This window comes from Rattus rattus, chromosome 7 (genome assembly GCF_011064425.1).
Source record: "Rattus rattus isolate New Zealand chromosome 7, Rrattus_CSIRO_v1, whole genome shotgun sequence".
Lineage (NCBI taxonomy): Eukaryota > Metazoa > Chordata > Mammalia > Rodentia > Muridae > Rattus > Rattus rattus.
Genome location: NC_046160.1, coordinates 69,164,765 through 69,190,836, shown reverse-complemented (window position 1 = coordinate 69,190,836; position 26,072 = coordinate 69,164,765). Strand labels below are relative to the sequence as shown.

Sequence of the window (26,072 nt, the reverse complement as noted above, 5' to 3'; positions counted from 1 at the left end):
GCCCCAGCTTTGCACATGGGTTCTGCGGGACCCATCCCAGGTCCTCATGCTTGATGGCAGGTACTGGATAAGCAGCCATTGCCTCTGCCTCACCCTTTCATTTGTGGGACTGGGACTGGTCTCTTTTCCTAACATTGATTCAGGTTTGAGGCCGAATGATGCTGATGTCTTAAAATAACGTATTGACTTTGCTATAATTTGGTTATTTGATTGACTTTTCTTTGATCCTTTGTGACTTTTATTAGTTTATAATAATGTATTCTTTTTTTTTTTTTTCTTTTTTTTCGGAGCTAGGGACCGAACCCAGGGCCTTGCGCTTGCTAGGCAAGCGCTCTACCACTGAGCTAAATCCCCAACCCATAATAATGTATTCTTTTCCGGCTTTTTTTAAGCCTAAATTGAGGCCACTCATTTTAGATTTTCTTCCTTTATGATTTTCTTTTTTTCCTTGTCCTTTTTGGTGGTTGTGTCTACATTCCCAGTTATAGTTCCAAAACATCTTATGCTTTTCTTGTGATTTCTTCTTTAATCCATGGGTTATTTACAAGTTTTTGGGTTTTCTTGATTTTTTCCTGTTACTGTTTTTTTTAAAAAAAGTATTTTATTATATTCTACATATGTAGTATGACATTTTGTATATGTAGTGTGCATTGTCTGTATATCTATTTGTTCACATGCTATAACAGTCGCATGGAGGTGAGAGGACAGCCTTTGAAAATGTGTTCTCTTTTGACCACATGGGTCCTGGAATTGAGTTCAGATTGTTAGGCTCTGTGGCCTTTACCCACTCAACCTTCTCAGCAGCCCAGGGTCCTGTTGAACACTTAACTCCAGCCCGTCTTTAGTTTTCTTCAAAGTTTAGGTTATGAGGTGTGTCTTGGCTTTGTGGGTAAGATCCTGTATGGCAGTTGTGTTTGTGAATCACTTTGTTGTGTCTTTTTCTATTCCCTTGAGAGAGAGTTGCTATATTGGCCTGATTGACCTTGAACTTCTGGGAACAAGTATTTTTACTGCTTCAACCTCAGAAGTAGATGATATTGAACGTATGTGCCACCACACCTGGCTTGCTATCTTTTTCTCCCCCTTGCCCCACCTCCTCCTCTTCTTAGTAAAGTGTCCCTTTTTCATTATGGAGCAGCCTCTTTATTACTAGCATTGTGGCATATTCACTAGAGAAGACTGCTTGGACACAAGTTTAAACAATAAACACTTTGTATTGGCCAGTGACCATATTGGATGTTAAGGATTCCGGCATAGCATGAACCTTCTCATGTTTTTAAGCACAAAAAAAGAAAGGAAACAAAACAAAACCCATGTTCTGGGTTGACATTCAGTTAATTAGAAGTTAGCCAGAAGCAGAACTACAGAAACCAAAAAAAGCAAGGTTAGAGACTTTCCCGGAACAATAGACTTTGATGGATTAGGCCTTTGTTTTTATCTTAGTTTGGCAGGTGATGCTGTCTACATGCTGAGTTTTATCACCTTAATGGAATTTCCATCATGGAGTCAGTTCTGCTAAGTTCTGGGCCCTGTATACTAGTAGTGGGTTCCCCCCTTAGAATCTGTAATACTATTTTGAAAAATTGTTTGGGAATGGTGTGTGTGTGTGTGTGTGTGTGTGTGTGTGTGTGTGTGTGTGTGTGTACAATGTTTGTGTGGAGGTTGGATTATGGAGTTGGTTCTCTCCTTGTGCCTTTACATGGGCTCTGGAGATGGAACTCTGGTTATGAGGTATGAGTAGCAAGCACTTTTATGTTCTGTGCCATGTCCTGGCTCCTACTGTGTCATTAATATAGCTTCTTTTGCTTTCATCTGATTAGTGTTGCATGGTAAAAATTTTCTCATCCTATTCTTGGTTCACCCCTTCCCCTATTTATTTATTTATTTTGAGCCAATATAGGGACCAGGTGAGGTTCTGAGTGAATGTGTGCTGTTGACATAGCCATAGCCTTATCAAGGACCCCAATGCTTTAGACCCGTGAGGGTTGCAAACTCTTCCTAGGGAAGACACTTAGAGGGATGGCAAAACCTTTCTGTAGTCTGTGTGTGGATGTTGATAGTGTGTACAAAAAAAATCTTCATCATAGCTTTCTCCCCTGTGTGTGGATGGCTTGATGACTGCTTCTCTACAGAGACTGTTCTAGTGAGGCTAGCTAAGCCTGTCTCCTTGTCAGCTGTACACCATAAACCCTGCCTCTTTGTTCAGCTGTACACAATAAACATAACTGAGCTTTCAGGATGCTGTGTCTTCTCCTTAGGGAGCCCAGACCTATTTCCCAGCTTTTCTCTGTGTGTCTGCCATTTCTTTATTCACTCGTCACTCCCCTATTCAGAGTTTCAGGACCCATGCTGTACAAAGACATGGCAGGACACTGTCTCCTGCATCCTGGCCTCAGACTTACTGTGTAGTTGAGAATGATCTTGAGTTTCTGATCTTCTTGCTTCTATCTCCTGGCTTCTGGGATTATAGGCATGTGGTTCTATGTCTGCTTTGTGTGGTGCTGGCGATCAAACCAAAGCTTTATGCATTCTAGGTAGGCAAGCACTCTACTGACTGAGCTACCTGCACCCGCCCCACTTTTACTGACTGCTTGCTTGCTTGCTTTAGAGACAGGGTATTGTTATATAACCCAAGCTGACCGGGCATTCACTGTGTGCTGGCCTTAAACTTGAAATATTCTTCCTGCCTCAGCCTCCGGAATGCTAAGATGACAGGACTACATAGTCATACTTAGTGAGAAGGCTTTTAAAAGTATGACCCTATTAATCTGCCTTTTAATGGAGATATTTGGGATTATTGCATTTAATGTGATGATTGATGTGATTAAGTTAGTCTGCTATCTTGCTTTATTTTCTTTTTGGCCTATCTGTTTAGTTCTATCTTCCCCTTTCCCTCCTCCCCCTTTTGATTAGTTCATAGCATGTATCTGTAAACCTGTCAGGGTCCACACCTCTAAGTGATATTACACCAGTTTGCATTTAAGACCCTTGCAAGACTATGCTTCTGTTGCACCACTTTGAGCACTTATGCTTTTGTTCCCATCTTTTACCTATATGCTGTAAATATAAAACTATTATTTTATCTAAGCAAATAGTTATCTTCATAGGATTTTTAAAGTTTTTCAGGGCTGAGTATAGAGTCCAGGGCTTCACAAATGCTTGGAATATGTTCTGCCACTGAGCTACACCCTAGCCTTTGTAAGATTTGTAAATGACAAAAAGGTCTTATAAATTTCTCCATTTAGTGCCAATCTTAATACTATTTTACATAGAAACTGTGTCTATTCTGTGTAATTTTATTTGTGCTTAAAAAACTAACATTTCCTCTATGGCGATTGTCTGCTAGTGAAAACCTATTTTATTTTTAATACTTTTTGGAAGACAGTTTTGCTATGTTTAGAATTCTAGGTCTATGGGCTTCTCCCTTTCTCCCTCTGTTCTTTAAATATTTTATCTCATTGTCTCCTTGCAATGTTTCTGGTACGTCTTTTTCATCTTAACCATCTCCTGAATACAATATACCATTTCTTTTCCTATGGCTGCTTTAAAATTTCCCCCCTTCATCATTAGTTGTGAGCCATTAGATTATATTCATATTTCCTGATGTTTATTGAGCATCTTAGATGCAAATGGTAGCCTGTGGCAGAGGGCAACTGTTTACATCACCACAGACAGGAAGCAGCTTGGGGGTAATGTACTTGTGAGGTACTTGTATCCGTCTGCAGTGACTTACTTTCTTCAGTTCTGCCCTACCTTCTGAGTTGCAAGAACTGCCCACAGATAGCATCATTACCTGGATGCAAAGCTTTTGAAACATAAGAGATTCAACCATAACTCCTGATTAATGTACTTAGTAGAACAGGCTGTTTTAAATACAGAAAACCGTCTTTGCACTAGTATGTCATTTATTAAGGATTGCATTGTAGCCAAGTAAGCAATGAGTACAGTATAGAGTAAATAGAGAAAGAACAACAACTTCACCTATGAAGAAAGGAAACATTATCAGGTCAGAGATGAGCTGATTACAGCTAAAGTCACTGAATTTGGTTCTTAAATTTCCTGGTAGCTCAGGTGAACAGAGAAAGGTCATGTTACAGGTTTTTGGTGTCTTTAAAACAGAAAGAATTCTTTGTTTTTGGTTAAAAAGTTTTTTTCTTTCCATTTCTCTGTTTCTTTCACTCACTTGACTTAAGTTTAAATGTTCCTGCCTTGTCCTCCCAGCATTGCATCATGCTTGGCTTTGAAACTTTTTTCTTATTTAATTTGAAATTTCTGTATGTCATCTGGATGCACTCATATATTTATTATACAGTACCCTTTGTTGAAGTATTCATAGTATAGAAGTAGATCTTGGAGAAAATACTAAAATAGCTTAGTATTGTGTGTATGAGTGGTACTACCTTCTTCCAATTGACATGAATCCTATCTTTAATGATAAGTAGAAAAAGATAAATTTATATTGAAACCTTGGTTGAAATGTATGGGACTTTCCCCCCCTTGAAACAAGGTCTCTCTATGTGGTCCTGGCTGTCTTGGAACTCACTGTGTAGACCATGGTGGTTTGAGACGCACAGAGATCCTTTTGCCTCTGCTTCTGGGATTAAAGGAATGTTCTACCATGCTCAGTCTACGTGGGGCATCTTTACATTGTCTCTTCAGCTAAATACCGCTCTTTTTGTTTGTGGGCATGAGGGCAAGGGTGCACATATGTGCGTATGGATGTCAGAAGCCAATGAGAGATATCTCAAATGCTCCTCTTTTATTTTATTTATTTATTTATTTTTGAGTCAGGGGCTCTCCTTTGGCTTAGAGCTCACCAATCAGCTGGACTGGCTGACTGAAAAGAAATCCCTAGGTATCCTTCCGTCTGACTTTTCAGCTTTGGGCTTATAGTTAGTTGCCTATACAACCTCTCCATGGGTTTTGGAGATCCACACTCAGATCCTCATACTGTCTGACAAGCACTTTACCAACTAAGCCATCTCCCCAGCCCTGTCCTGTTCATTCTTGTCTGTTCTTACTATCATTTTTTGTTAAACTGTTTATTCATTGTTGCTTAATAATTTGTTTGAGTTTACTCCCTTTCTGAATTTTCACAGGGTACTTTCTATAGCACATTACTGAGCATGTCACAACTGTTTTCAGATCTTTCATGGATTCCCATTGTCAGGAAGATTCTCAAGCTTTTTAACTTGTGCTTAAACAATCAGATTATCTGATCTTAACATTCTAACTGAGTGCCGTAGTTGCATCTTAAAAATCAAAGGAATATAGTGGCACTTCATTCCATTGAAACTCATTTGACTAGTCTGAGTCCCAGTTCTCTCCTGACAACAGATTTCTTTGTATCCTGTTTTAGTGGATGACACTTTCCATGTATAACTCCTTTTATACTTCTGATACCCTTACACATTCATCTGAAAATACCCCATGGTTTGGATACATGCTCCTTGTTTACATTGTCCTTCAGACTTCTCAGTGCTCTGATTCTCCACTTTCTGGTTGGTTGCTTATGTGTGTGCATGTGCATGTGCGAGTGTGCATGTGTGTTTGAGACAGTGTTTCTCTGTTGCCTTTATTTGCCCTGGAACTCACTCACCAGGGTGGCCTCAAACTCACAGGATCCCATACATCTGCCTCCTGTGTACTAGGGAGACACAACCAGGACCAGTCCATTCCATTTCATTGATTACACTTTTGCAGACTTTGCTTCTGTAGCCAAATCCTCCCCTCAGTGTTAGTGTTTTTCAGTGTTCTGTTTGCAAGTCTCTTTTCTCCTACATATATAATATGTCTCCTTGAATAAATTGCCCTTAGCTTCAAATGCCAATATATACTGTCAGTAATCCCAGCTTAGTGGTAGAGTGCTTGCCTAGCAATCACAAGGCCCTGAGTTCAGTCCTCAACTCTGAAAAGAAAAGAAAGGAAAGAAAAAAAAAAAAGTCAAATTCCAGGTTTTAACTCTGACCCGTTTCCTAATCTCAAAAGCATTATCTATACCCAAAAGACTCACCATATGTTCCTTAAACTCCTTCAAGTGTCCTAAGATCTTTTCTACCACATTGCCTTCCTCCTTTACTCCTAGTTAAAACTCTATGGCTTGTCACACTGTAGAATCCAACCAGAAGTTACTATGCTGACCCTTGCTAATACATGCTGTACCAGTCTGACTTCCTATCTCTCTTACCACCTGAAAGCTTCAACTTTTGCAACTTTCAGGGGAAATGTACACACAGTTGCTATCAAACCTTTCTGGGTTAGTCAGTATAGGAGCTGACATGACACTTCCATGTACTGTGCTTATTCACTTCTAGTCATTTGGTTCTTTGGTGCCAGTGTTCTTTGCATGCCTAAGGAATGCCTCAAGTTTTTCGTGAGCACAGAAGTATCTTTTTATATCCCTAAATTCAATGTGGTGACTTGCACTATAATAGGCGCTCAGTAAATATTGTCTAGTTCTTGAGTAGATACATTAATATGAGGAGAGCAAAACTGATTTGTGAATATTCAATTAGCAGTGGTAGAAAATCATGGAGGTCAATATTCTGATCAGAAAAAAAGTTGAGTTGTTTTAAATATTCACATAAAAGATTTTGGTTCTGAATTTAGGGTCTGTGCTGTATAACAGAAGGACAGGTAAACATGGGTGCACATACCCAGGACACTAACTGAAAAACTGAGCAGGCAAACACACACCCAGGACACTAACTGGAAAATGTTTATGGCATTACGGTATGGGTAATAGATAATTTCTGCTGTTGAAAGATGTTTATTTCCTCATTTATAGTATCTAGCTCTTACAACTCATCTTAGGAGCCCAAAAGCCTTAAAGTGCATCAGTCCCTCACTTTTATCCCAACTGTATAGTGAAGTTAACTGACCCAAAGAGAAGGCTTGATACAATGACAGAGCAAATGGAAATTCCAAAGTACTGGTCTTGGAGATTGCAGCTAAGTGGCCGATGGATACATGGCAAATGCTTTAGAAGATGGAAGAGACAGCTTCTGCAGGAAGACAGTGGTACTACTAGTGTTCATTGATTTCAGACTCTGGGCATTCAGTGTTTGAGAGAATAACCTTTGATGATATTTCTTGAAGATAGTCACAAAAAGCTAGGAGAAGTTTCTTGGAAGTTTTGGCCTTTCCATCTCTACTGTATGTATTTGAGAATTGACTGGCAAACTTCCATGAAAAGCTTGATTGAATGTTTTGCTTTTTGAAACAATGTATCTTACTATACAGTTCTGGCTGATTTTAAACGGGAAGTTCTCTTGCTTCACCTCCTGCTGGCCTTACAAGTGTGTGCCACTCTGCTTGATGTTACTTAGCTTGGTTTGTTTGTTTTTTTTAAATGACACTAAATATACACACCTAATTTAGAGGAAATATATTAGTAGTATGTCCTGTCTGTTCTTAGGAGTTTTCCATTTACTAAAGTTTTTTTTTTTTTTTAAGTTTGAGAATTAAAAGTTGTTTTTTTTCCAGGAGAGATTTTTGCACACCTTTAAAAACATAGCTGGAAACAGTTACACTTTAGAAGAATGGTAGCATTAGGACATTTGGGAGGTAGAGGTAAGACTACTACTGTAGTAAAAGAGAACGCCTGCTCTACAGTATCAGATTCTACCCTCAGAAGGATGGCTGTTCACTTCCTACAGAAAGTGTTGTAGATGAAATGAGTGTTTAGATGAAGTTGAAGAAGAAAGTATTTTTAAAATTTTGGGCTTGAGATGTAGAGTGCCAGGATATCATGAGGCCTGACCTCGTGTACCAAGCCTTGAGTTTAGAACTCAATACCACAGAAACAAACAAAACACCTTGAAATGTTTGAGCAAGTTCAGTAGATGGTAAAATTTGCAGATTGATTTTAGAATTTAGCTCTGTTCCTACATTGGAATATTATATTTCTAAAGATTTGTTGGAAATTTTTTGATGAGAAGCATGCTGAGACTTCATGCATGTTAACATATGCTTTGCCCTGAATTACATGTCCAATCATTAATAATTGCTAAATAAATAAGCTTTTCATGTAGAGAATTTGTCTGGTAGTTCCATCTATATTCTTGGTAAAATTTTAGACTGAATATTTTTATAGAAAAGCAGCTGTCATATATTGGTAATAATTTATTTTTGATTACTTACTATCTGACAGGCTCTAGATCATGCATTTTAAATATTACTTAATCCTTGCAGTAGCTTCATTGGTAGATAATAGTTATCTGCTGAGGAGACGTGAAGACTAAATAGAAAAACTCAACACTGAACTCTGATTTTCGTTGTTTATTACCTAATATTTTTAATCTTCTTTAACTCTTTGGTCCATGAAATTATTATAACAACACCTCAAACACAGTTAGAGACTGCACAAAAATATATTTGAACCACAAAGCTTATAGGAGGATTTGAAGCATTTTTCAGAGCTTAATTGGACTCCTAAATAAGATTAAATTAAATCACTTGTACCTCAAGGTAGAACACTTACCTAGCACTTTCAAGACCTGGATTCTGGCCAAGCAAACATAAGACTTGATAATTGTATCCTACTCAGTCAAGTAATAGAATTTGTTAAGAATAAATGAGCCCTACATGTCTCGTAAAAATTAGCAACTTAGAAAATGATGAGTTTCTGCTAGAAAAGTAAAGGAAATAAAGTTGACTGTTGGTGTTTTATTTCAGATAATATAAGGAAAACATATAACTGTTATCTTCCCTCCCCCCAAACCTAAGATAGAATAGCCCGGCTAACGTGGTGTGTTTGTTTGATTGGAATTTGTTGTTTTTGTTTGAATTCTTTTAAAGTAACAGGCTCAAGGTTCTTGCTCATCTTTCTGTCAAGTGTTCTTCTTAGGGCTTTCCAGAAGCAACTAGGTTGTTACTGCAAGCTTTTAAAAAAATAATACGTGTGCAGTTTCTCATCAAACATGTTTTAAGAAACATAGCCATCTATGTTTATATCTGTTTCTTTGAAAATTTAAAGCCAATGGATCTAAGCAGTCATGTTCTAGGCTCTAGAAGAGGTGGTGGCATGGTAATGAGTCATATGCCAGACGTGAAGCATGCTGTGTACAGAAGAGAGAAGAAGGTTATCTAAAATACTTCCTTCCTAGGGACAGGGGCATTAGAATTCAGTATGCATACGGTAAGACAGCATTTTGGGTAGCAGAGCACAGAGATGAATGCAGCAAAGTAGCTGGCCAGTTCTCCTTGAAGATTTTAAAACAAAACATCAGGCTTCAGCTTCAGATATTCAGTTTAATTGCAGAGTGAATAGAAGAATTGGTGTAGTGGGTGATGATGTGTAGAGATACTTGGTGGACATTTGATAAAAGGTTTCATGAGGATTCAAGCGGAGATGATGCTGTTTGTTTGATGCCATTGTTATTGGTGAATTTATGTCAGAAATTCTCTACTTAGCCTACCAATGAAACCGAACCATTTCTTCTTTAGTGAATGCTGCTGGAACACCAAATATAGTCTGTAAACTGGTGCACATGCATTTAACAGATCTGCAACAAGGCAAGTGGACAACTTGAATATGTTGAGAGGATCATCTCACTTTGACAATGCCATAACATCACTTGTGCAATTATTGGAGTCTCATCAACTAGGATATAGAGCATGTGCTTTTCACTTATGCTAGTCTTATTTATATTTAAATGTACAAACATATACACATGATTTCACATATATAAACACTTTGATTTGAAGTATTTGCATTGTGTGAAAACAGCATTTATTAAATATGTTGGCTATATATTGTTGCCTGTTTTGGACTTTAAAACTTCTAAAAGGCATATACCTAATCTCTTCAGTATCTAAAAGAATATGTTCACTGCTAGAGGAATGATTTTATGAACTGAGATAGCTATTGTGGATGTGTACAACTGGTTATAAAATACTAATATTACTTTATTTTGATTATTCTGAAAACAGCATTATTTTATAATATAAAATTAGTACACTGAGTTAGTTTCTCTTCAAAAAAGTGAAAGTCATGTATTTGTTTGCAGCAAACATCAGTCATATGGTGATACTATAGCTTGAAAGTTCTAATTTTAGGGAGATTTTTACATTTTCAGTTCATTAGATTTACCTCTTTTTATAGTAGTTGTTTTCAGTTGGTTAGGAAGTTTAGCCAGGTAGGATGTCACAGGTTTCACAGGTTGGGATGCTAAAGAATCGAATATTAGAGCTAGAAGAGACCACTAAAAAAAGAGAGAAGCAGAAGAAACATGCACCTATTAGCAGTCCTTCCCACACTGGGTTCTCTTGGCAGCTGTTAATTATTTTCCATCTCTGTGGTTCTGGATGGATCATACAAACAATAGAACATGTGCTGTCCTCTGTGTCTGGCTTCTTTTACTTAGCACAGTGTTCTAAACAGGACTTCTTTCTTTTTCATGAGTGTGCGATACTTGTATGAATAAACTATGTTTTGTCTCTCTGTTCATCAATTTATGGATATTTAAATTGTTTGCCATATTTGGCAATTATGAGTGATGATGAATATTTGTATCCTAGTAATGAACTTTTCAGGTCATGTGGTAATTCTCTTAACATTTTAAAAAATCTTTCCAAATCATTTTCTAAAACAGCTACATCTTTTATAGTCATAGTAGCAATGCACAATTTAAATTTCCCATATTTTTGCCAACTCTTGTTTCTTGTCCAGTCTGATTATAGCTTCATGGTGGTGCCTCTTCCTCTTTGTGCTGGAGAGTGAAGCCAGGACCTCATGCATGCTATACAAGTGCTGTACTATAGAGCCATACTCCCAACCCTTTCCTTTGGTTTTGGTGTTTTCCCCTGGTGACTAATGGTGACAAGCATTTTTTTCATGTTCATATACTTTTTGGCTATTTGTATATGTTTTTGAAGAAATGTCTTATTCAAATATCCTACTCATTTTTATCTGTGTTTTTTAACATTGTTAAATTTTTTTAAAAATGAAATTTGCAAGTGTGTTTTTTTTTTCTTTCCATTCTGTAGGAAGCTTCTTTGTTTCTTGACAGTGTCCTTTGAAGCAAGTAAACAAACAAGAAATAGATACCTAAGTCAGTTTCCTTTTTCTTTTTCTCTCTGTAGTGTTGGCAGTTAGACCCAGGCCATGCAAGGCGAAGGCTGGGCCTCTGTGCTACCTTCTTTCTCCTATTTTCATTCATTACTTGTGCTTTTTATCTAAGAAATGATTTCTAGCCCAAGATTGTTTTCTTTGAAAATTACTTTTACTTCTGCCCCTTTTGAGTTTTTATTTTACATATGGTTTGCGGTAGGAGTCATACTTGATTTTGTTACACATGTATATCCAGTTGTCTGAGTACCATTGTTATTATTGAGTTATTTTCCTACCCTTTTCAAAAGTAATTGACCAGTGTAAGGGTTTGTTTCTAGTTCATTATTCTGTATGTCTTCACTCAGACCAGTTTTAATTACTGTTCCTCTGCTTTGTTCTTAAGATTTGTTATAAGTATTTTAGAATCTCTGTGACTTCCTACAAATTATGAATCATCTTGTCAATTTCAGTAAAAGAGTAATGTGGATTTGGGTAGGTGTTGTATTGATTCTAGATATATCTAGAAACTTTTACTGTCTTCACAATATGAATTCTTAACATCTTTTGGTCTTCATTTATTTTTTTAATGTTTTAGAGTTTTCTTATTTATCACCATAATCTTTATCATCATCATTGAGAGCTAAGTGGAGGGGATAAATCTAGAAGCAGAGAGAGCTGAGATAGAGAATATGGAAAACTGACTGGCCTGATTGTTGACTCTTGTCCGGACTCATGAAATTCTTTGCTGCTGGGAGGGCCTCTGCAATGGACAGTCCTATCACCCCCGCCGAGTCTTTACTTTAGGTTTTGGATTACTAATCCTGTCTGTAGCTAAGAACAGTGCTGCATAGGTAGATGCAAAGATGCGCTCATACCTCTGAGTTCCCTCAGGGTTCCAGTTGCGAGTGCTTGCCCGGACCCTGTAGCGCTGACTCTTGTTAGTGTCCTGCTGACGGCTCGAAGTCTGTGAACATTCCAGTGTAACTGTGGTTCACACAGGTTTTCAGCGCACTGGATGCCATTCAGATGCGATTTGAGATTTCTTTTCCTCAGTCTCACAGTGTTCTCTTTGTCAGGCTGCAGCATATAGTTAATTCAGGGCTACTTGGTCTGAGTGTTTCCAGAGTGTGATTTAGAGGGTTCTGGCTGCTGACCTGCAGCAGCGGCAGCAGCAGCACTCTTCGAAATGGCACCTTGTTTCTGCCGTGTTGGTTTGCCAGAGCCACCCTGTCTAGGGGAAAAGGGGTTTCCAAGCTTCCCTGCTATTGCTGCTCTGGGTATGCCGTCCCGCCCTTCCCCGGGCTGTTTATAGTTTCTGTTGCTTTTTGATGGCTGTTTATCAATTTTGCTGAGATAACTTCCTGGAGATGGTGGCCATCCATGCCTGAGTATGGTCTGCCATTTTTCAGTCCAACATTATTAATTTTAAATATTTATTTTTATTTTATGCATATGACTGTCTTTTTGTGTATGTATGCTTGGGGCCTGTGGAGGCCAGAAGTGGGTGTTGGATCTCCTGACTGTTACAGATGGTTGTGAGCTGCCATGTGGGTGCTAGGAATCAAACCTGGTCCTCTGCAAGAGCAGTATGTGCCTTTAATGTCTTTTTTGGTACTTTATCTAACTTCCGTCCTTACTTAGAATTTTAGAATATCTTTTGCATGACTATTGTCTAATGGTTGGGTTTTGAGTTGAAGTGTAGAAGAACTGTTTCTGTTGTCCCAGTCTGCTGCACATTTGCCAGTCTGTCCCCTGTTGGGTTTCAAATTGGGCTGGAACCTTAGCTTTTAGACACAAGAGCTGAAACCCACCACACTAGTGTAAAGTTTTTCCTCCTTAGAATTCTTTCGTTTTGGGTTTTTTATTTTGAAATAAAATAAAAACTGAAAGCTCCCTGGTAACAACAACAGCAACAACAACAGACTTTTATCAAATATATTTGTTGTGAGAATTTTTTCTGAACTGAGAACCCAGCATCAATGAGAGTGGAAGAGAGATGTCACCAGAAGCCAGGACAGCTCCTGGAAAGCTGCTGGCTGGGTCTATTTTGTATTCTCACTTTATATTCTAAAACACAGCATGGGGTGGGCAGGCAAGCAAGACTTTACCAGAAATGTACCTGGCACTCAGTAAGTTGTTACAGGCAACGGCCCATTGTTTTGCTATTTCTCCAGGTCATTCTGTTCTGGGTAGCAAGTGAAGTCGTGCTTAGTAAATCCGCAGTGCAAGCTGTGCTTGCAGTAAGTCACTAAATAAGCCCATAAGGCAGTATCTAATGATTGTTCTTCTCTACCTTACTTCTCATCAGCTTTCTTCAATTGTAATTCTTGTTGTTGCCCTTAATCGATGAGTCAGCATGAATGTTTGGGTTAGGATGGATAGATATAGATATAGATATAGATATAGATATACACACACACATATATAACACACATATACATATATATATATACATGCACACACACATATATATATACACACACAGAGGATATATATGTGTGTATATATATATAAAATCTCATATATATGTAATCAATTTAATAGTTTTAGATTGTGTATATGTTTTATGAAATACTTTGTAGATTGATTTTTTTTTAGATAGGACTAATGCATGGCACACAGGCCTTAAACTCTGTGTGTAGTAAAGCTCCTTATCCTCCAGTTTTGTTGTGCTAGACAAGCACTCTACCAAACTGACTTGCATGTGCGCAGCTGGGTATTTGTGGTAAAGTCTCACTGTATAGCCCTGGCTGGCCTAGAACTTGGCATGAAAACTTGACTAGCCTTGAACTCACACCAAATGCTGGGACCAAAGGCATGTGCCGTTATGCTTGGCTTTATTTTCTTAATAAAAAAAACCAAAAAAACAAAAAAACGGGTGCATGTGTATGTCCATGTCTATCCATTCCATGGTGCACTTTGGAGGTTGAAGGGCAACTTGAAGAAGCTGGTTTTGTCTAATTAACTGTCTTAACTGGAGAGGTAGCAAAGTAACTTTTCCCTTTATGTATTCTTTTCATGTTCGGTTATTTACCATGCTATCTATTCATCTGGTGCTTTACTCATTGCTGTTAAGTTCAAATCTTTTTCTGTGTCTGCCCGCCACTAATGTTAGAAGTTATACATCTTGTTACTTTTATGATCACTCTTTGTCTGTGTCTCTACTCATCCAACCTGCCTTCTTTTCCTCTTTTCTTCTCCACTTTCATTTTTGAACTTATTATGTAACTCGTGTAATTTTTATTAAGCATTTAAAATTTTCTTTTTATTACTAGCATGTATGTACACGTGTGTACACATTTGTGGGTACCTTCAGAGGCGAAAAGAGTGTTGGATCCTAGTGCATGAGTTACAGGTGGTTATTAGCTACCTTACATGAGTGTTCACAACTGTATTAGGGTTCCCCAGAGGAACAGACCTGATGGAATGAATGGAATTTATTAGAGTGACTTATAGGCTGTGGTCTGCGTAGTCCAGCAGTGAATGTCTACCAACATAAAGGCCCAAAGATTGGGTAATTGTTCAGTTTACCAAGCTGGATGTCTCAGCAGTCCCAGTCGGGGCTAGACTCCCAGAGGATTCTTAGAGAGCTGCTAGTCTGTGTTGGAATCCTGAAGATGTAGGTTCTAATACTAGTAAAGGAATGCCTCAGCGGCAGGACAGATGAATGAGGGCAAGCAGGCGAAAATCAAAAGCTTCCCTCTTCCATGTCCTTTTATATGGACAGCCACCTGAAGGTGTGGCCTAGAGTTAGGGTGTGTCTTCCCAACTCTAAATGATGCAGTCAAGAAAATCCCTCATATTTGGGCCCAGCGCTTGAGTTTTAGTTGATTCCAGATATAGTTAACAACCAAGATTAGCCACCCCAGGACTCTGGTCCTTTGAAAAAGAAGCATGTGCTCTTAACCATTGAGCCATCTCTAACCCTTTATCTGACATCTACCTCAGTGTTGCTGTGAAAGTGCTTTGTGAATAAGCTCGTGAATAAGTCATGTGTTGTTGGGTCCATCCTCATTACTGCTGGTGGCTGTAAGGGAATGGTTTGCAGTTTGGTAAACTTTACTGTTAGAAACAGATTATGTATGGTACATCCTACAGGTTAATAAAATACACCACTAATTGTGGAATCATTTTCAATGACAGTTACTGCTTAGTAGACGCATTACAAAATTTGTTGAATTTTTGGTTTCTCAACCAAGTTAGTGTAGTAAATTTTCAGGGACACATTTAATGTCTGGTCTTTAAAAGGAAAGCTGACTTTTGTCTGACAAAATTTTTGTTTACAAACATGCTATAGTATTTAAATATTTCAAAAAATGTACCAAAGAGAGTAAATGTATTATAATCAGGTTCTTAAAAAGTTACCCATTTTTCTTAATACCCCAAAGAAACATCTGAGAAATTTAACTGATGGAAACTAAAGTCTAGAATACTTTAATATTCCCAAAGGTTTACAAAGCCCAAAACATTTTTTTAATAAAAAAAAAATTGTATTTACTTAGAAGCATTTGAATGTCAACAAAACAGCCGCCATCTTTTTGCAATTACAGAGTGGTATTCAGTTAACAGAACAACAATTACCTTCATATAAACTGCATCAGAAACAACTGAAGATGGAAAAAAAAAAAAAGAAAGAAAACCAAAAGAAAAACAAAAACAACAACAACAAAAAAAGAAACAAAAACCAAACTACTGTCCCCATATATAACTAATTTGTGCTGTGCACCAACAAGAACCTGCTTTAATTTCCATGTCAATTTACAACCCCCAGACTATACCAGGCAAGGCTAGTGGCTATTGAAAATACCACCAGGACAGGGCTAGCTAAAGACACATTCGGTAGTGTGTTAACTATAAAAAAAAGACACTGTGCAGTTTAAAAACAAATCTTACACAGCTTTACATTTCAATTTTTTTCTTTTAAAGGAGTGAGTTGTGTACAGGGGGGTTAAATGCTTTATAGACAAGAATAAAAACTGTGCTAGAACCAACTTATTCATCATTATCATCTTCCTCTTCATCTTCCTCTTCCTCCTCCTCGTCGTCTTCCTCTTCCTTCTTTTTTCTTGCTCTTTTCAGCCTTGACCACCCCCTTTTTCGCTACATCAGGTTTTCCTTTAGCTCTGTAGGCAGTGATATCCTTCTCATACTTCTCCTTCAGCTTGGCGGCCTTCTTCTCAGGGGGCTGCTTGTCATCATGGCAGTGTTGTTCCACATCTCTCCTAGTTTCTTTGCAACATCAGCAATAGATAAGCCAGGATACTCGCCTTTGACTTTTGGGCGGTACTCAGAACAGAACAAGAAGAGGCCGAAGGAGGCCTCTTGGGGGCATTGGGGTCCTTGAACTTCTTTTTGGTCTCCCCTTTGGAGGGGATGTAGGTTTTCATTTCTCTTTCATGACGAGCCTTGTCAGCCTTTGGCATATCTTCAGATTTCCCCTTTTCTTTAGCAGACATGGTCTCTACCTCTCTGAGCACTTCTTGGAGAACTCTGAGAAGTTGATGGAAGCATCCGGGTGCTGCTTCTTGTGCTCCTCCCGGCAGGTTTGCACAAAGAATGCATATGAGGACATTTTGCCTCTCGGCTTCTTAGGATCTCCTTTGCCCATGTTTAGTTGATTTTTCTCATCGAGGCACAGAGTCGCCCAGTGCCTGTCGGGCTCTCGCTTGCCCCGGCACTGTTTCTATGGAGCTCAATGTACTGCAATGGCTCCCCAATCATTTTTAAAATTCAGAAACCTTAACCTGGATTTCTGGTGAAATGTATATTTAGTTTCTTTAGGAAAATAACTAGCTCACAGACACTTCCAAACAGAAGTGTTTGTGAATATAGATAATATTTTGATCCTCCCCCCTTTTTTTGGTGGGTGTGTGGGTGTGTCTGTGGGGGTGGTGAAAACATTGCTAGATGAAAATGGTAAAGGTTTGTTGCACAAAGTTAGGCACTGGCCACTGAGGCATGATTAATGCTCAGTGTGCAAAGGTAGTAAACCTTTAAACGAGGAGCAGGAAAGTTAGTGGGGCATCTGGAAAGGGCAAAACTTGATTTTTTTTTTGGCTCAAAGTTGATGGAATGTTTTTGTAGCCTCTCTAACTGTACTTCTTTTTCTGTGTCTCTTCTCTTGAATTATTCCAAAGAGTTTCATACTAATTTTTTAAAGATTTATTTATTATATATAAGTACATTGTAGCTATTTTCAGACACACCAAAAGAGGGCATCAGATCCCATTTCAGATGGTTGTGAGCCACCACGTGGTTTCTGGGATTTGAACTCAGGACCTCTGGAAGAGCAGTCAGTGCTCTTAACCACTGAGCCCTCTGTCTAGCCCCTGATTTTTTTTAGATTTACATATTTTACATATATGGATGATTGCCTGCTCATCTGTCTGTGTATGCTGTGTATGCCTAATGCTTGTGGAGGCTAGCATTAGAAGAGGGTACTGGCTCTCCTGGAGCTGGAGTTACAGATGTTTGTAAGCCATCATGTGGGTGCTAGTAACTTGGGTCCTCTGCAGCTGCACCATGTGCCCTTAATGCTAAACTATCTTTGGGATCCAAATAAGTGAAGGGCTCTTATATTTTACCTTCTTTGTCCTTGTGTTTTACTCTGCCATGTAAACTGCATGAATTTACTATCAAACATCAGAATTTTTGTTTGTTATTGTGTTTTAAAATAAATAGAGAGGGGCTGGAGAGATAGTTCAGTGGTTATGAGAAAGTAGTACTCTTGCAGAGGACCAGAGTTCGGTTCTTAGTACCCACATCAGGTAACTCACAATCACCTGTCACTTCAGTACCAAAGAATCCAATGCCCTCTTATGGCCTCCATAGACAACAATGCTCACATGCACATACCCACACACAGATACACAGGCATATTCATTAAGGTACAAATACATCTTAAAGTAAAGAACAAATTAGTTTACTTTTCATAGGCCCGCTTTCCCTGCTTAGTCAAGGAGAAGCCCCAAAAGCTCAAATTTGTAATCTTCCATCCTAAGCTCCACCAAAATGTCAGGAATGTGTCACTGTGCCTGGCGTCCAGTGCTTGTTTATTAGCATTAGTCAAGTGTGCAGCTTCCCGGCTTTGTTAACAGCCATATGGGAAGGAAACTGAGGGACAATATCTTGGCTCCTAATATCTTGGGAAGTCTTGGGTTGAGTCATGTTTGCTTTTGTTTTGTTTTGTTATTTTCATTTTCTTGTTTCTCAGGGGACATTACTTGTAATTTTAAGCATTTCAGAAAATTTAGATGGAACTGTAACCTATTTCCTTCTCATTTTAAAGCTTTTCAATGTGTTCAAAAGGAGAATTTTTTTATCTATCACAGTAGTTTAAAGTTTTATTTGATATTCTATAAAGTATATTTGTATTCTGTGACTATTACTCTTCTGTTGCACTCAGGCAATAGGCAGTTTTTATTATGACTATACAGTATAGCTGTTCAGAGTTGGATAGTAGATGACTTTCATTAAATTTTGAAAGGAATTCTGTGTTCTGATTTCCCGTATATGGTGCATGTCATTTCACTTCCACAATCAAACTTTCTATTGTGCAAATAATTTTATGTTTTGTTTGCATGCTATACTGAGAACTTCTTGAGAACAGTCTCAAGAATTTATAATCCTCAAATGCTCATTTATAAAACCTATTGTTATCTATTTATTATTTATTGAATTACCAGAATTATTCTTATAAATAGTTCTTAAAACTGTTAGGGGAGATAATAGAAAAGCTGAAGCCACGAATTGAAAATAGATCTTTTAAAAAAAGATTTATGTATGTAAATATTTTATTTCTATGGGTGGCTTTTTGCATGATATCTGCATACTAGAAAAGGGCATTGCAGGTGGTTGTGAGCTGTAGATACTGGGAATTGAACTCAGGACTTCAAGAAGAGCAACTAGTGCTCTTAATTGCCAAACCATCTCTCCAGCCCTGAAAATTAGATCTTTGAGATACTGATTTTGAGTAGTCGGTCAGTTAGTCAGTCAGTCTGTCTCTGTCTCTGTCTTACGCAACGGGATTTCTTATCCTAGCCTTGATCTCCTGATCCTTCTCCTTCAGCCTTTGGAGTACTTAGGTTTGCAACTGTGTACCATTGCACCCAGTTTTGACATTGCTTAAAACAAACAAACACGATGGTAACTTGACCAATTCTATTAAAAACTAAAACTGAAGTAGGTTATAATTGTAAAAACAAAGAAACAGATATAGACCTTGATAGACTAATTACTAAAAACTGTTTGCTGTTGTTTTTTTCAGAGAATGCAGACTCTATTGACCTTAAACAGTTCTTTGACCAGCATTTTTCACATATATACTATGTGTTTTTTGAAAATTTTGTGACTATTGAAGCCAGTCTTAAACAGAAAGGTAAGATGCTGATGTGTATTCTGGGTTTATGTTTCTAGTAGTCATAAGCATTAACTTAAAATGAGGATCTGGGCTTTAAAATTTTAGTATTGTTTTATTTTGATACCTTTCAGATGTATTTGAAAGGAAACTAACAGACTCATAGGGCTATTGTTTTGTAAAGACTTAGAATATTTGCTTTTTCTGATCAGTTTTCCTCAACCTATCTTCATTGTTCTTTCCTAGGAATGTTTTAATATCAATAGAAATAGTGTTTTTCATAATTAAAACTTACAATATGTGATGACTTGTTATTCGGTATAAGTATAAGCGAAGTTTCCTTTTTATCCCGGGGATTGGATCCAAGGCTGTGTACATGCTGAGTGTACATTTCATCATTAAGCCACTTCAACTCCAGACCTGGAACCTAAAGTTAGAAAAATTATGCTAAAGAGTAGAGAATGGGATTATAATATTGTGTATATAATAAATAGACCATTTTTTACCATTTTGCTAGAGAATAACTAAAGAAAAGCCCAGCGGTAGAAATATTTAAGCTCATTAAGTAGTTGTTAACAGTGAGAATATTTAAAGTATTTTTCTGTTCAAAATGTTTCAGGTCACAAGTCTCAAAGAGAGGAATTAGATGCTATACTTTTTATTTTTGAGGTAAGTGCTATGAGTCATACCTTTTAACTTTTTCAAAAAATAATTCTGGGAATATAAAGAAATATATTAAAGTATTTAGACATATAGTGAAACATAGTTAATCTGCCAGCCTTTTGAAGAACTTAATTAACTTAAAAATCTATCTGGCTGATCTTGTGTATTTTTGAGGTATAATGTAATTTTTAGCAACAAAATGATGTTTATGCATTTGACAATATAAAATTAATTTGATAGCATATTTATAAAGTGAAAATTTTAATTAGTGAAGTTTACACAGATTTTTTTAATCTCTAGAACTATGGCTATTATATATGCCTATAGGATATATCATTTTTTTATTTATTAGTTTTGCTTTTGTTCTTTTCAAGACAGGGTCTTAATATATAGCGCTGAATGGTCTGAAACTTGCTATGACAGACCAGACTAGCCTTGAACGTGCACAGATCTTCCTGCCTCTGCATCTCAGGTGTTGAGATATAGGCGTGTGTTGCTGTTCCAGGCTTTATCATTTAGTTTAGTACAGGGTCTTAACAGTGTTTTGTGACATTATTCCTGAGGAGATGTGAACAGTGTCTACTCACTCCAGATAGAGACCTGATGGAAGATCACAGTAATGATAACACACCAAAGCCCAGCTTTGTGAACCAGTGAAGTTATTGGGGTTACGAGAGTATGGAAGAAGTGTTACTTTCAGAAGCATGAATGACTCCCAAGGCAGCTACAACTGAAAGCTCACCCCAGCATGGGTGATGGATGACTCCAGACAGTTGGAACCCTAGGACTTTGTGCAAGGCATGCAGGCAGCTTGACATGAGGGAAATTATTGGCAATCTGACTGTTTGTGTAACCTTAGGGTGCCGGAGGGGGTGCAGATGTCATTTTCAGGAACTTTCTGAGACTTGTGAATTATTTACTTCCTGAGCCTTAAAGAAATCCCTTTAGAGTCTTAAGGAGCTTCCTTCTAGGATGGACTCTTTGAATTGGGAGGAAATTGATGTACAACACCTGTAATACTTGCGTTGAACCTCTGCTTAGACTTTCTGCACCAAGTGTTGCGATTAAAGGCATATATCACTGCAGCTCCATATATCCATATATCATTTCTGCTCCAACAGCTTTTCATTATAAATTTGAACAAAATAGCCTTGTTTTTTAAATTCTTCTTTTTATATCACTTTGAATTAGACTGGGGAAAATATTTGTAAACAAACAGAAAGCATAGCTTAGAGCTTCATAAGCTCTGCTAAAAATTTTATTTTTTGGCTCATTGGTTAAGAGCACAGACTGCTCTTCCAGAGGTCCTGAGTTCAAATCCCAGCAACCACATGGTGGCTCACAACCATCTGTAATAAGATCTGATGTCCTCTTCTGGTGTGTCTGAAGACAGTTACAGTGTACTTACATATAATAAATCTTTAAAAAATTGTTTATTTTTTTAGCACATTCAAAATTTAAACCCCATTCATTCCTATTCTAAAATTACTTAATATCAGAGGAAATAGTCATAGAGATATTCTTATCTTTATGAGAATTTAGAGACTGGTAGAAATCCAAGACTAGAGCTGATGACTTGAGAGCCCAAGAGAGAGCATAAGTCCTATTTCTCATAGTTGAGATGGTGTGCATCTGTAGTCCTGTTACTCGGGAGGGAACTTCTTACTGAGAGAGGAGGAGGGCCGGCCTGAGCCTGGGAGTTCATGAGCAGCCTGGCCACCTAACAGAGTAAGACTGTCTCTAAAATTAAAATGCCTGGACATGGTAGTAAGTGCTTATAGTGCAAACCTTTTGGGGGCTGAAGCAGGAGAGTTGCAAATTTTAGTCCAGCTTGGGTTGTTCCACGTGGTGAAAACCTGTCTCAAAAAGAAAAAGAAAAAGAAAACAAGGTGCCAGACAACAGGAACTGATATTTAAAACTTAATTCTTACTGATCTCGGATCCTTTGAAACCTGATTGGATATTTGGCAAAGAAACTACCTTTTAAGTGGAATAGTAAACACAGATTTGGCAGAAACTAAGTGTCCCTGAAGAATGCAAGATAATGGTTGCTCTGTTTTCAGGAAACAAGGTAACTGATGAATTAAGAAAAATTCTTTTCAGAAAATTGAAATTACAAAAAAATATTAAAAATAATCCTGTGTATAACAAGACATCTGGGTTATGGATCACTAAATTTCATTAGAAAAAAGACGTGAGATCAAAGTGGTTTTAGGGGTTGATGGTATGTGTTGCTTTTATTTTCCTTTAGATTGAATCCAGGGCTTTGCACATGATAAGTACACACTCTACCACTAGGAAAAAGGAAAACCTCCAGCACTGGGGCTTTCATCTTTAAAAAAATATTTAGCCTTTTTACTAATTTTATTCTTAAAATATAAATCATAAAGTGACTACTTTCTGGTTAAAAACATTATTGTATGTGATGTTCATATGGGACAAGATTGGAGTCTGCTTTTTCTGTAATTGAAGGCACATAAAATTTGAAATTTTTTAATCCACATTAGAAATTCAAAACATAAGCTAGACATGGTGGCTATGTGCCTATCACCATTGGAGATCATGATTTTAAGACCAATTAAATCCTGTCTCTAAAAACATAGTTAAATCTAAAGTGTGACTGATCAGAAGTTAAGACTGTTTTTGAGTAGCTCACAAACTTAACCTTTTCATCCTTTCTATAATTTTATTTTTTCCACAACAAATGTATTCATTAGCTAGCTGTGGGAGACATGTAGGTAAGTCATGTAAGTGCCTATCAGCCTCTGGTCAGAATAGTGTAAAGCCACAGGCATGGAAACAGGCATATTGAAATTACAGTCTTGGTCCATCTGCTCGCTAGATTTCTACCCTAAGCATACTACTCAACCCATTTCTTTATTGGTCAAGAGAGATGTTTGGGTTGATGGGGAGGGTAATGAGATGCCGTTATATAAAGTATCTAGCTTGAGCTTATGAGCATCCTTTAATGACATGGTTAAGTACTACTTATAATAGCACCAATAATAACATACACAATGTCATTCAGCAAGTGGATAATGGCTGAGTAAACTGTAATAATAATTTAGCTGTTTTATGCTAGAATAATCTACACAACACAGTAGAAAATGGATTAAAAAATTTGAGGTATTATATAAAGTGTTTTAGCTTAGCTTGACTATAAAGCTTCTAAATTAAATTATTTATTTATTTATTTATTTATTTATTTATTTATTTATTTATTTATTGCTTTGCTACCTATATCCTACATGGCATCTAGATACCTCTGGGCTCACATGATTAATTAATGTAACATGCCCTATCTTTTTACTCTTTCCCCTCTCTGCCTTCCTAGCCTTTCTTACTTTCTCCCTTCTCTTTCCCCCTCTCCTTCTTCTTTTTCTTTTCCTTGTCTTCTTTTCCCCTTTCCCTTTTCATGTCCCTTTGATCTGTTTGCCACCAAAAGGTGCCACTTTCATTTAGGGCAGGTCTTCCTGCTTCAAATAAATCCCTCACAGGAGTGCCCAGATCTAGTCAAGTTGGCAACCAAGGTTAACCATCAAAAGGAGAATACACTTACTTTTTATAACACCATTAAAGATAAATTTGATTAATTTTCTCTTCCAAAGTTTCTTTAGTACTGAGTATTGCTTATTACCTTCTCAGTGGGAAAGTTTAAATATTTGATATACTTTAACAAAAGATGCTCTTAGTTTGGCACTCTAATAATTCATAATTCATAATATATTTGGTCATTGTTTGATTTTTAACTCTTTATTTTGTTTATGTTGATTTTTAGAAAATTTTACAACTTCTTCCAGAAAGAATTCATCAGCGATGGCAATTCCATAGTATTGGTAAGAAATATAAATATATATTACACATCTGAAGTAAAATTTACAATAACTTAGCAGTTATTTTTAATGAGTTCTTGATTTACTTTAATGAAAATGGAGATTATAAGAGGCTAGGGAGATGGCTCAGTAGGTGACATGTTCGCTATGACTCAACCACCTGAGTGCTGATCCCTAGCACCCAGGTAAAAAGCCAAGGCTGGCCACCTTCGTAACAGTGACCCCAGTACAATGGTAGGGTGGGGGTTGGAGACAGACAGTGAGATTCACTGACCAGTTAGTCTAGCAAAACCCATAATTCCAGGCTCAATTAGAGACCCTGTTTCAAAAATAAAGGTGGAAAACACCAATATGGCCTCCACTTTTCACACTCATATGGATGTAAAAATGATTTTTGCATAACATGTAACGTATAACAACACACTATATTCAAAAGCTTTTAAAGGTGGTCGAATATTTTAATAAACATGACATAAAAGAAGATATCCATTGCCAATGAGCACATAATAAGTTGCTCAAAAGAATTATGAACTCTTATTTGAACTTCATGAAAATGAAAATGGTCTTGAAGATTGTCTTTGTAAAACTTTTTAAGACATATGAACTGAAAAATATGTTATATTTCTTGAGGAATATAGCCTTTAATCCTCAGAGTACCTGTATGTTACTTAGTTGTCATGATTTGTCAAATGGACACGTATTCCCAATTGTTTATGTGATGAGAATGTTCATAACTAGTGATGTTTCTTTGTTGGTTGTTTATGCGATGAGAATGTTCATAACTAGTGATGTTTCTTTGTTGGTTGTTTATGCGATGAAAATGTTCATAACTAGTGATGTTTGTTGGTTGTTTATGCGATGAGAATGTTCATAACTAGTGATGTTTCTTTGTTGGTTGGATAATTCCTACTCTTTGTTGGCATTTATGAATTGTTAATGAAGGAAAAGGTGACTGTAGCTGATGTAAAAATAACTTCATTGAGATACAATTTGCATAGATAAAGTTATTTTTTGGAGTAAAATTTAGTGTAGTTTAGAAAAAAGTCCCCAGAGTCCAGTTTTATGATACTTCTATCCTCCTTACATAGTCTTTGAAGCCATTTGTTGCTATAATACCAGCCTTGACGATGTTGTGAATTCCATGCCAGCCTGGCCAAAAACCCAAAATTAAAAAGAAAGAAAGAAAGAAAGAAAGAAAGAAAGAAAGAAAGAAAGAAAGAAAGAAAGAAAGAAAGAAAGAAAGAAAAAGGAAACAGCTCACAAGTTCTTGAAAGAAGTATTTGATTTAACTTTGTAACACCAAAGTCAAGGATTTCTTTATATAAGAAAGTACACATAAAATTAAAGTTTTAAATGAATTTGTTTTATGAGACTTTTTATGAATCTCAAAGTACTGAAAGTTACACATACACACTGAGACTGACCTTGAACTCCTAGTTTTCTTATGTCTGCCTCCCAGGTGTTGGGATTAAAGACATGAACCACCACACCACACAGGGTCTAAAATTCAAGATGTTTATTGTTCCTGAGACAGTGCTCTCCCCAACAAAACAAAACTTATCTGTTTGTAATGGATTTAGTTTGTAGAGCTGACAAGAATTAGTAGGCAATATGTAAAGGATTCTTTCCTTTTCTTTATTTTTTCTCTCATCCAGTACATCCTGGACACAGTCTCCCTTCCTTTCCCTCCTCCCTGCCCCCTCTCCTCTGTCCCAGAGCCACTGCTCCTCCATTTCCATTCAGAAAAGAGCAGGCTTCCCAGTGATGCCAACCAAACATGGCATAGCAATCATAAACCTTCATAAAGAACTTTTAATCTAGAAATCAAAACAAAATGGAGAGATGGCTTAGTGGTTTGAGAGGTTGTGCTGCTTCTCTAGAGACTTGAGTTTCATTCCTAGCATCCACAATTAAACAGCTCATGGCAGTAGCTCACAGAGTTTCCTTGGAGACTCCAACTCTAAGGAATCTGATGTCGTGTTCTGGCTACCAACAGTACCTGCACAGGTGGCATTCCCTCATACAAATACAAACACATGCATGTAAATAAAAATAATACAGATTTTTACATTTAAAAGTCATATGTGTAACAGGCAGTCATGAGTAATAACATTTATTACATTATTCTTGATTGTGACAAAAATTTGAAAATAAGCCAAAAGAAGGT

General features: G+C 37.2%; 1 protein-coding gene and 1 pseudogene across 11 annotated transcripts in view; one reads left to right on the top strand and one right to left on the bottom strand.

Moving 5' to 3' along the window:
• Positions 1-26,072, top strand: part of Ralgapa1 (Ral GTPase activating protein catalytic subunit alpha 1) — a 356,627-nt gene that overhangs the window by 10,133 nt on the left and 320,422 nt on the right. For all 11 annotated transcript variants that reach the window (XR_004388482.1, XM_032907763.1, XM_032907764.1 and 8 more), the window contains exons 2-4: positions 19,320-19,430; positions 20,029-20,078; positions 23,851-23,908. Coding sequence is in view for 10 of the 11 variants with exons in the window: in XM_032907763.1 (XP_032763654.1) it covers positions 19,320-19,430; positions 20,029-20,078; positions 23,851-23,908 (219 nt within the window). In the remaining variant the exon portion in view is untranslated. The remainder of the gene's footprint in view (positions 1-19,319; positions 19,431-20,028; positions 20,079-23,850; positions 23,909-26,072) is intronic.
• On the bottom strand, positions 16,046-16,669 carry LOC116905063 (annotated as a pseudogene).